Source organism: Alosa pseudoharengus, unplaced genomic scaffold (assembly GCF_046254945.1).
Source record: "Alosa pseudoharengus isolate Yale_2024_CS ecotype anadromous, Long Island Sound unplaced genomic scaffold, YU_APseudo_1.1 YU_APseudo_1.1_scf_7, whole genome shotgun sequence".
NCBI lineage: Eukaryota > Metazoa > Chordata > Actinopteri > Clupeiformes > Clupeidae > Alosa > Alosa pseudoharengus.
The window spans coordinates 36,583,217-36,595,334 of NW_027468859.1; the positions used below are offsets into that span (position 1 = coordinate 36,583,217).

At 39.8% G+C, this 12,118-nt stretch overlaps 2 protein-coding genes across 3 annotated transcripts in view; one reads left to right on the top strand and one right to left on the bottom strand.

Moving 5' to 3' along the window:
- LOC143110240 (N-lysine methyltransferase KMT5A-like) overlaps window positions 1-5,020 on the top strand; it is a 6,425-nt gene extending 1,405 nt beyond the window's left edge. Inside the window, exons 3-7 of the mRNA XM_076273130.1 lie at window positions 63-171; window positions 2,579-2,741; window positions 2,923-3,115; window positions 4,380-4,448; window positions 4,943-5,020. Coding sequence (XP_076129245.1) covers window positions 69-171; window positions 2,579-2,741; window positions 2,923-3,115; window positions 4,380-4,448; window positions 4,943-5,020 — 606 coding nt within the window. The 5' untranslated portion in view covers window positions 63-68. The remainder of the gene's footprint in view (window positions 1-62; window positions 172-2,578; window positions 2,742-2,922; window positions 3,116-4,379; window positions 4,449-4,942) is intronic.
- LOC143110211 (3',5'-cyclic-AMP phosphodiesterase 7B-like) overlaps window positions 1-12,118 on the bottom strand; it is a 77,675-nt gene that overhangs the window by 10,128 nt on the left and 55,429 nt on the right. The gene's annotated exons all lie outside the window — the stretch shown is intronic.

Here is a 12,118-nt window from a genome sequence, read left to right on the forward strand (position 1 = left end):
CTGTCCAAATGTGGTAAACTGACACTATACAAATCGTTTAATATAAATGTCTTCATTTACAGATTAACATGCTACGACGAAGACGAAATCCCATGCGCGAAGCATGTGACCATGCACGTAATTGCAGAGACACTGAAATGCTGGAAGCTAAGTTCATTAGCCCTAAAAAAGGTATGTTATATTTTAAACTGGAAACAGCAGGAAAACAGAAATGTTTGCTAACAGCTCAGAACTCTGTAAAAGATGTTCAGTTGTGTCTTGAGATCTACTTATTCCTCCACAAGGCACTATTTTAAAAACTAGCTTCAGGCAGGCAGTGTCATATTCAAGTTCACAGACTAGCCTACAGCAATTTGTTTGTTCAAGTAATTCTGCGCTGGTTTTGAGTTGTGTAGGTTGCAGTATAAAGTGAGTGTTATCATGTACAAGTGTTGAGAGTTCGCCGACATGCTGCAAACATTTAACATATGTCCCCGCTCGATAGTGGTAAGAATATGCTTAATTTATGTGTCAGCCTGTGCGCTGTTTGTGTACACTGAGCAAAGGTCACAGTCATTTGCAGTGAACAGTAATTAAGACTCAACCGTGGATAAATTCGGCGTTAACAAATTGTCTCGTTCACATGCGGTGAAGGCATAGCACAGACAAGCTCACAAGACGCTGTGAACTTTTGTCGAACACTTTGGTCGTTGGCATGTTTGTTTGATGTGTAAAGGCGACGTGATGTCGGGTATTACATTCACATCAAGCCAGAGGTAATCATGCATGCCTGTGTATGCGCGTGACTACATGTTTATTTACTGGTTTGACTAAGATTTGCAGTCAGGACGCAATTTCTTGCTTGTTCATGTAGGCTACACCTGTTGAGAGTTCGCCTACATGCTGCAAAAAACATGTCCCCGCTATTGGTAAGAAATATGCTTAATGTGTCAGTCTTGTGCGCTGTTTTTGGATACTGAGCAAAAGTCACAGTAATTTACGTGTTAACAGCAAGTAATTCAAACTGAACCGTGGATAAATTCGGCTTTAACAAAGTCATTGTCTCGTTTACATGAGGTGAAGGCATACGTTGTACGTCAATGTTGCAATACATTTCACGCAGCTGCATGCATAACTGAAGGCGTGAATGAAGTGGCCACTGTATGTAGCACAGACGAGCTCTCAAGAAGACGCTGTAAACTTTTTGTCAAACACTTTGGTCGTCGGCAGGTTTGTTTCATAGATGTGTAAATGCTGGCGACGTGATGTAGGCTATATAATCACTTGTAGACATCACACCAGTCATGCCTGTGTAGAGGCTACAGTAGGCTATGCTCGTGGCTACGTTTATTTAGTGGAAATTTGAGTAAGATTTGAAGTCAGGACACGATTTCTTGCTTGTTCATGCTCAAGATTAGAAAAGAATGCGTATGATCGTGTGCTTTGAAGTGTTACTTTTAAACATGGAGTGAAGGTGGCTTGATTCAAAGATTATGTTTCAAGAGATTGTGGACTTTAGCTTAGGCCATCGATAACTGAGTATTAATATACTGCAAAACTGCTGCTTATCTAATACAATCTAACCAAGTGTTATTAATCTTATATCAAGATCAGAAACTATTGGTATTGTTTTCAGTATAATGAGTTATACAGAGTATCTAGACCCCTATAGTTTCTGATCTTGAGGGTTCCCTCTCAGTAACAACGTGAACAACGCACATCACACTCTCACCAACCAATCCTGAACAGTTCGGATGAGGGTATGACATCTAGGTGTAGATGTGAAAAAGTTAACTTTCAGTTCAAAAGCAGCGGTAGCATAGGCTAGTGTTGTTCAACAATGAGCTAGGTTAATAGATGGAAGCAACACAAATAGCAAGGGATCTTCAAATTAAAGTTACAACGATATCTGTGCCTTAGGCAGAAGGGATACTGTCTATGTGCACATCTGACTGTTTGAAAATGACAGCGCAAATGCACACTTCTCACTTTCCACACATGCATTTCTTGTGGTAAATGTTTGTCTATGCTTCCCTCCAGATTGAATTTTACATTACATTTATGAGATCTTAGCTTTGAGGCAGATATAGAATGATCAAGCCAAATAACAGGCCATGATGAATGCTCTGCAAATAGGCTCAACTGATGTACCCTATTTAGATGTGTTGAATTTTTTTGTATGCACACTTTTCCCTATGAGAAACTTTACTAGTAGGCTACTGGCAATAATTCAAAACTACTTTCACCTCTGCTTTTACATGCAAATTTAAAATAGAAACCACTTGTGAATAACCAAGATTTTTTTCATGCGGGTATAATTTACAGGGATTGGACTGGTATGATTTATCATAGCCTAATTTATCATACTGGCATGATTTAAAACATAGGGTGAAAGTGAGAATTCATGAAGCACTTTTGAGAAAATGTCAAAATATTGAGATATATATTCTATATTGTCAAATAGACTAAAAATATTGCAATATTATTTTTAGCCATATCGCCCGGCCCTACCTGGTTCCTGATTTAAGGCCTAAGTTTATATGCTCATGTATGCTGATGAAGTTTTTTGTACATTTCTGACCCACATTCTGTTTTTCAGGCCGTGGTGTCTTTACCTTAGCACCATTCCAGCAGGGTGATTTCGTGGTTGAATACAGAGGAGTAATCATTGATGCAGTAGAAGCTCAGCATAGGAGGAAAATCTACCATAAAGCTTGCTGTGTCTTTTTGTTTGACTTTAAATGGAAAGGCAAATGGTGGTGGTAAGTTTTAGGCTAATAGGTAAAGTGCTACTGCCAGTTCCAAAGATCTTACTAAATGTACTAACTGGATAAAAAAAAACTGTAAAACTCTTAGGGAGTTAGAAAATGAGCCTATTCCTCAAAAATAGCCTGGAGTGTTCCTTCAAAAAATTGCTCTTGTTGATTTTAATGCATTTTCCAGCATTGACGCAGCATTGGAAGACAACAGTCTTGGGAGATTGGTGAATGATGACCATAAGACTCCTAATTGCCGCATGAAGTTAATTGAGGTTGATGGTAAACCACATCTCTGTTTGTTCGCCCTCCGTGATATTTGCCAAGAAGAGGAGATCACTTATAATTATGGCGGAACAGACTGGCCATGGAGAAATGAGGTGAGATCTAGCAGCATTAGCAATTTCTGTTTAAAATAATAACTTTATTAGATTTAAATTAGAATAATAGCTTTCTTCAATTTCTGTGTACTGCTTTTCAGTTTACAAACACCTGTACTTTGCTTGCATGGTTTTATTAATCACTGTCCCAACCTGTGAGTGATCCCTTTCTTAGTTAGCGTGCTTCCATCCAACTTCCTAATGCACATTTTATCTATTCGAATGGAAACAACATGAAATGCACATCAAAATTTTGAATGCGCATCAAAATTTGATTTGCTAGAGGGGGGGTGGATCCACTCTCGATGCGCATAAGGTATAATGCGAATAAAGTTGATGGAAACAGTTTATTCGCATTGCGTTATGTAACCTTCAGAGAATCTCAGCCATCTCTGGCACTTCCCCAACATTAGGCAACTTAATGTGCTCTCTTGCTTGTTCCTGTAGAATAAAACAAATTGAATTCACACATCGGTGCACAGTTGTTTTGCTGACGCCAAAGTTTTCACTAACAACTCTGTATTCGGCACACGTCGCAAGTTTATGCAACATGCCATTCCTGTAGAAAACCTGTAGCCCAATTACATGCCTGCAGGTATGACTGCTTTAACAATAGAATGATAGGGTAAAACATCATTCCTGAATACTGAATATCATAATATATTAGCCTAAAATTAATGTGCAGTAAGCAGAATGTAGGCATGGCTGCATGTGACATTTCTACAGATCAGAATGATATATGCCTAACAACTGTTTTGAGTTAAGGCTATAGTTAAGCTTATTGAACACAGACATTTACATCGATAGTCTGGCGTTATAATTTATTTGCCTCGGGTGTACTGTGGAGTGGGTAAGACTGTTTTTAGTGGCAGGCTAACACATACTGATCACCTGCGCTAGCCTAGCACCTGCGAACTCTGCAACTAGAAATATTCTACCTCAGCTTGCTATACATTGTCATTATTGAAGTTGAGTATGTTTGTGTGTAGGGTTTGTAGGTTTTTTAACATTTCTTTCACTTAGTCCCCACAACTAATGCTTTATCCTTTCTTAACTTGCTTCTAATTATCATATTGAAGTCAGGTTTGTGTGTAGGGCCTTCATGGTTTCTTGCACCCGGTCCCTATAACTCATGTTAAATTAAGTAATGAAAGATGGCAATTTAAGTGCAAGGTGAAAGTGTTTAGAAGGTTGTTATGACTGACGGTCTATTTATAAGGTACACGTTAACACTTTGTGCCCATGTCTTTCTCTTCTTATCAAGAGTGAGGATGCCACTTGCAGCCTGGAAAATGTGCCTTCTACCAGTGACCTCCCAACATCTGCCACTCAGGTAACATAATCAGTCTTTGCCTGTTGTGGAAATAGTATTGTGAAGTAGAATTTGACAGTCATTAGGTAGGCTAGGGCCACAGTAATAGCGCGGGTGCTTACACCTCATGTGAAACTAGTTTGTACAGCTATCGTTCTGCTCACTGTAACATAACTCCTGGAGCTGTATGTAAACTATTGCTAACTAGCTAGTTAGCCACTAATTTGAATTACATGCAACTTTTACTGCATCATACTAGGAGAGAGAAAATGCCAGGCAGAAAGTAACCATTCTTGTCATCTCATGAGAGAGGCTGCTTGTATGTCTGTTAGCACTACTTTGCTAGCCTAAGTAACATTAGCAATGGGTACAGTTTATAGCATACATGCACTGTTTTAAAAAAAGATACAAATCTAAGTGCAAGGTGAAGGTGTTTAGAAGGTTGTTATGACTGACGGTCTATTCATAGGGTACATGTTAAAACTTTGTGCCCATGTCTTTCTCTTCTTATCAAGGGTGAGGATGCCACTTGCAGCCTGGAAAATGTGCCTTCTACCAGTGACCTCCCAACATGTGCCACTCAGGTAACATAATCATGATGTGTCTGTTAGCACTACGTAGCCAGCCTAAGTAACGTAACCTTTGGGTACAGTTTATAGCATACAATTTCTTCCCCTTTGTCTTACAAGATATGTAGTCTTTGCTTTCACTTGATTCCAACAACTGATATATCCTATTGAAGCTGAGAGTATGCCAGGGCTTTTTGAATTCTATCAATTGGTCCCCACAACTGATGTTTTATCCTACCTCACTTTGATTCTAACTGTTTTATTGAAGTGAAGTGTGTGTAGGACCGCTTGAGATGCCTTTAGTTGGTCCCCACAACTTTGTGTGTGTAGGACTTTTTCAATTGGTCCCCACAACTGATGTTTTATCCTACCTCACTTTGATTCTAACTGTTTTATTGAAGTGAAGTGTGTGTGTAAGACCGCTTGAGATGCCTTTAGTTGGTCCCCACAACTTTGTGTGTGTAGGACTTTTTCAATTGGTCCCCACAACTCATGTTTTATCCTACCTCAATTTGATTCTAACTGTTTTATTGAAGTGAAGTGTGTGTAGGACCGCTTGAGATGCCTTTAGTTGGTCCCCACAACTTTGTGTGTGTAGGACTTTTTCAAATGGTCCCCACAAGTGATGTTTTTACAGTCCCTCAATTTTAAGTGTTTGGCAGTAGCTGAGTGTATTCCGTGCCTTTTCAAAGGGGTGGGTCAGGATTCTAGACATAGAACCTCATTTTCAAGTTAGCAAGTGTGATATTTATCAGTGGAGACTGTTTTCAGCACGTTTTATCCAGTCCTTCTAGTGGCAGAGTTGCAAGTCAACAGTATGTGTTAGCCTGCCAGTAAAAACAGTCTTACCCACTCCACAGTGCACCCGAGGCATATAAATTATAACACCAGACTATCGATGTAAATGTCTGTGTTGATAGAATACTGTTAGAAATAAAATTATCCTTGCATTGCATTGCAATAGTTCTACTTTGTTCCCTGAAGTTGGTAGTAGGCATATAAGCAGCGGCAGCGGTGGACTGATATTACCTAGGCTACTACTAGGTGTCCCGATTGGAGTGCGCTTCTCTGTTTACTTTTCGGCGCAGTACTACTAACCAGAGCAAGTAAAATTCTGCCGCTGCTTAGAAACTAGTCCCTCAAAATGTAATGCGATCACTTAAAATGCAAGGATAGAATAATGTTAGAAATAAAACTATCAACACAGACATTTACATCGATAGTCTGGCGTTATAATTTATTTGCCTCGGGTGTACTGTGGAGTGGGTTAGACTGTTTTTAGTGGCAGGCTAACACATACTGATGACTTGCGCTAGCCTAGCACCTGCGAACTCTGCAACTAGAAGGACTGGATGAAATATGTTTAAAACGGTCTCCACTGATAAATATCACACTTGCTAACTTGGAAATGAAGGTCCTAAGTCCAAAATCCTGAACCACACCTTTAAATTCATTTGTATGGTCTTCACAACTGATCATTTATTCTACCTCAGCTTGCTATGCATTGTCATTATTGAAGTTGAGTATGTTTGTGTGTAGGGTTTGTAGGTTTTTTAACATTTCTTTCACTTAGTCCCCACAACTAATGCTTTATCCTTTCTTAACTTGCTTCTAATTATCATATTGAAGTCAGGTTTGTGTGTAGGGCCTTCATGGTTTCTTCCACCTGGTCCCTATAACTCATGTTAAATTAAGTAATGAAAGATGGCAATTTAAGTGCAAGGTGAAAGTGTTTAGAAGGTTGTTATGACTGACAGTCTATTTATAAGGTACGTTAACACTTTGTGCCCATGTCTTTCTCTTCTTATCAAGGGTGAGGATGCCACTTGCAGCCTGGAAAATGTGCCTTCTACCAGTGACCTCCCAACATGTGCCACTCAGGTAACATAATCAGTCTTTGCCTGTTGTGGAAATAGTATTGTGAAGTAGAATTCGACAGTCATTAGGTAGGCTAGGGCCACAGTAATAGCGCTGGTGCTTACACCTCATGTGAAACTAGTTTGTACAGCTACCGTTCTGCTCACTGTAACATAACTCCTGGAGCTGTATGTAAACTATTGCTAACTAGCTAGTTAGCCACTAATTTGAATTACATGCAACTTTTACTGCATCATACTAGGAGAGAGAAAATGCCAGGCAGAAAGTAACCATTCTTGTCATCTCATGAGAGAGGCTGCTTGTATGTCTGTTAGCACTACTTTGCTAGCCTAAGTAACATTAGCAATGGGTACAGTTTATAGCATACATGCACTGTTTTAAAAAAAGATACAAATCTAAGTGCAAGGTGAAGGTGTTTAGAAGGTTGTTATGACTGACGGTCTATTCATAGGGTACATGTTAACACTTTGTGCCCATGTCTTTCTCTTCTTATCAAGGGTGAGGATGCCACTTGCAGCCTGGAAAATGTGCCTTCTACCAGTGACCTCCCAACATGTGCCACTCAGGTAACATAATCATGATGTGTCTGTTAGCACTACGTAGCCAGCCTAAGTAACGTAACCTTTGGGTACAGTTTATAGCATACAATTTCTTCCCCTTTGTCTTACAAGATATGTAGTCTTTGCTTTCACTTGATTCCAACAACTGATATATCCTATTGAAGCTGAGAGTATGCCAGGGCTTTTTGAATTCTATCAATTGGTCCCCACAACTGATGTTTTATCCTACCTCACTTTGATTCTAACTGTTTTATTGAAGTGAAGTGTGTGTAACACGCTTGAGATACCTTTAGTTGGTCCCCACAACTTTGTGTGTGTAGGACTTTTTCAATTGGTCCCCACAACTGATGTTTTATCCTACCTCACTTTGATTCTAACTGTTTTATTGAAGTGAAGTGTGTGTAACACGCTTGAGATACCTTTAGTTGGTCCCCACAACTTTGTGTGTGTAGGACTTTTTCAATTGGTCCCCACAACTGATGTTTTATCCTACCTCAGTTTGATTCTATCTGTTTTATTGAAGTGAAGTGTGTGTAGGACCGCTTGAGATGCCTTTAGTTGGTCCCCACAACTTTGTGTGTGTAGGACTTTTTCAAATGGTCCCCACAAGTGATGTTTTTACAGTCCCTCAATTTTAAGTGTTTGGCAGTAGCTGAGTGTATTCCGTGCCTTTTCAAAGGGGTGGGTCAGGATTCTAGACATAGAACCTCATTTTCAAGTTAGCAAGTGTGATATTTATCAGTGGAGACTGTTTTCAGCACGTTTTATCCAGTCCTTCTAGTTGCAGAGTTGCAAGTCAACAGTATGTGTTAGCCTGCCAGTAAAAACAGTCTTACCCACTCCACAGTGCACCCGAGGCATATAAATTATAACACCAGACTATCGATGTAAATGTCTGTGTTGATAGAATACTGTTAGAAATAAAATTACCCTTGCATTGCATTGCAATAGTTCTACTTTGTTCCCTGAAGTTGGTAGTAGGCATATAAGCAGCGGCAACGGCGGACTGATATTACCTAGGCTACTACTAGGTGTCCCTATTGGAGTGCGCTTCTCTGTTTACTTTTCGGCGCAGTACTACTAACCAGAGCAAGTAAAATTCTGCCGCTGCTTAGAAACTAGTCCCTCAAAATGTAATGCGATCACTTAAAATGCAAGGATAGAATAATGTTAGAAATAAAACTATCAACACAGACATTTACATCGATAGTCTGGCGTTATAATTTATTTGCCTCGGGTGTACTGTGGAGTGGGTAAGACTGTTTTTAGTGGCAGGCTAACACATACTGATGACTTGCGCTAGCCTAGCACCTGCGAACTCTGCAACTAGAAGGACTGGATGAAATATGTTTAAAACGGTCTCCACTGATAAATATCACACTTGCTAACTTGGAAATGAAGGTCCTAAGTCCAAAATCCTGAACCACACCTTTAAATTCCTTTGTATGGTCTTCACAACTGATCATTTATTCTACCTCAGCTTGCTATGCATTGTCATTATTGAAGTTGCATATGTTTGTGTGTAGGGTTTGTAGGTTTTTTAAGATTTCTTTCACTTAGTCCCCACAACTAATGCTTTATCCTTTCTTAACTTTCTTCTAATTATCATATTGAAGTCAGGTTTGTGTGTAGGGCCTTCATGGTTTCTTGCACCCGGTCCCTATAACTCATGTTAAATTAAGTAATGAAAGATGGCAATTTAAGTGCAAGGTGAAAGTGTTTAGAAGGTTGTTATGACTGACGGTCTATTCATAGGGTACATGTTAATACTTTGTGCCCATGTCTTTCTCTTCTTATCAAGGGTGAGGATGCCACTTGCAGCCTGGAAAATGTGCCTTCTACCAGTGACCTCCCAACATGTGCCACTCAGGTAACATAATCAGTCTTTGCCTGTTGTGGAAATAGTATTGTGAAGTAGAATTTGACAGTCATTAGGTAGGCTAGGGCCACAGTAATAGCGCTGGTGCTTACACCTCATGTGAAACTAGTTTGTACAGCTACCGTTCTGCTCACTGTAACATAACTCCTGGAGCTGTATGTAAACTATTGCTAACTAGCTAGTTAGCCACTAATTTGAATTACATGCAACTTTTACTGCATCATACTAGGAGAGAGAAAATGCCAGGCAGAAAGTAACCATTCTTGTCATCTCATGAGAGAGGCTGCTTGTATGTCTGTTAGCACTACTTTGCTAGCCTAAGTAACATTAGCAATGGGTACAGTTTATAGCATACATGCACTGTTTTAAAAAAAGATACAAATCTAAGTGCAAGGTGAAGGTGTTTAGAAGGTTTTTATGACTGACGGTCTATTCATAGGGTACATGTTAACACTTTGTGCCCATGTCTTTCTCTTCTTATCAAGGGTGAGGATGCCACTTGCAGCCTGGAAAATGTGCCTTCTACCAGTGACCTCCCAACATGTGCCACTCAGGTAACATAATCATGATGTGTCTGTTAGCACTACGTAGCCAGCCTAAGTAACGTAACCTTTGGGTACAGTTTATAGCATACAATTTCTTCCCCTTTGTCTTACAAGATATGTAGTCTTTGCTTTCACTTGATTCCAACAACTGATATATCCTATTGAAGCTGAGAGTATGCCAGGGCTTTTTGAATTCTATCAATTGGTCCCCACAACTGATGTTTTATCCTACCTCACTTTGATTCTAACTGTTTTATTGAAGTGAAGTGTGTGTAGGACCGCTTGAGATGCCTTTAGTTGGTCCCCACAACTTTGTGTGTGTAGGACTTTTTCAATTGGTCCCCACAACTGATGTTTTATCCTACCTCACTTTGATTCTAACTGTTTTATTGAAGTGAAGTGTGTGTGTAAGACCGCTTGAGATGCCTTTAGTTGGTCCCCACAACTTTGTGTGTGTAGGACTTTTTCAATTGGTCCCCACAACTCATGTTTTATCCTACCTCACTTTAATTCTAACTGTTTTATTGAAGTGAAGTGTGTGTAGGACCGCTTGAGATGCCTTTAGTTGGTCCCCACAACTTTGTGTGTGTAGGACTTTTTCAATTGGTCCCCACAACTGATGTTTTATCCTACCTCACTTTGATTCTAACTGTTTTATTGAAGTGAAGTGTGTGTAACACGCTTGAGATGCCTTTAGTTGGTCCCCACAACTTTGTGTGTGTAGGACTTTTTCAATTGGTCCCCACAACTGATGTTTTATCCTACCTCAGTTTGATTCTATCTGTTTTATTGAAGTGAAGTGTGTGTAGGACCGCTTGAGATGCCTTTAGTTGGTCCCCACAACTTTGTGTGTGTAGGACTTTTTCAAATGGTCCCCACAAGTGATGTTTTTACAGTCCCTCAATTTTAAGTGTTTGGCAGTAGCTGAGTGTATTCCGTGCCTTTTCAAAGGGGTGGGTCAGGATTCTAGACATAGAACCTCATTTTCAAGTTAGCAAGTGTGATATTTATCAGTGGAGACTGTTTTCAGCACGTTTTATCCAGTCCTTCTAGTTGCAGAGTTGCAAGTCAACAGTATGTGTTAGCCTGCCAGTAAAAACAGTCTTACCCACTCCACAGTGCACCCGAGGCATATAAATTATAACACCAGACTATCGATGTAAATGTCTGTGTTGATAGAATACTGTTAGAAATAAAATTACCCTTGCATTGCATTGCAATAGTTCTACTTTGTTCCCTGAAGTTGGTAGTAGGCATATAAGCAGCGGCGGACTGATATTACCTAGGCTACTACTAGGTGTCCCTATTGGAGTGCGCTTCTCTGTTTACTTTTCGGCGCAGTACTACTAACCAGAGCAAGTAAAATTCTGCCGCTGCTTAGAAACTAGTCCCTCAAAATGTAATGCGATCACTTAAAATGCAAGGATAGAATAATGTTAGAAATAAAACTATCAACACAGACATTTACATCGATAGTCTGGCGTTATAATTTATTTGCCTCGGGTGTACTGTGGAGTGGGTAAGACTGTTTTTAGTGGCAGGCTAACACATACTGATGACTTGCGCTAGCCTAGCACCTGCGAACTCTGCAACTAGAAGGACTGGATGAAATATGTTTAAAACGGTCTCCACTGATAAATATCACACTTGCTAACTTGGAAATGAAGGTCCTAAGTCCAAAATCCTGAACCACACCTTTAAATTCCTTTGTATGGTCTTCACAACTGATCATTTATTCTACCTCAGCTTGCTATGCATTGTCATTATTGAAGTTGAGTATGTTTGTGTGTAGGGTTTGTAGGTTTTTAAAGATTTCTTTCACTTAGTCCCCACAACTAATGCTTTATCCTTTCTTAACTTGCTTCTAATTATCATATTGAAGTCAGGTTTGTGTGTAGGGCCTTCATGGTTTCTTGCACCCGGTCCCTATAACTCATGTTAAATTAAGTAATGAAAGATGGCAATTTAAGTGCAAGGTGAAAGTGTTTAGAAGGTTGTTATGACTGACGGTCTATTCATAGGGTACATGTTAATACTTTGTGCCCATGTCTTTCTCTTCTTATCAAGGGTGAGGATGCCACTTGCAGCCTGGAAAATGTGCCTTCTACCAGTGACCTCCCAACATGTGCCACTCAGGTAACATAATCAGTCTTTGCCTGTTGTGGAAATAGTATTGTGAAGTAGAATTTGACAGTCATTAGGTAGGCTAGGGCCACAGTATTAGCGCTGGTGCTTACACCTCATGTGAAACTAGTTTGTA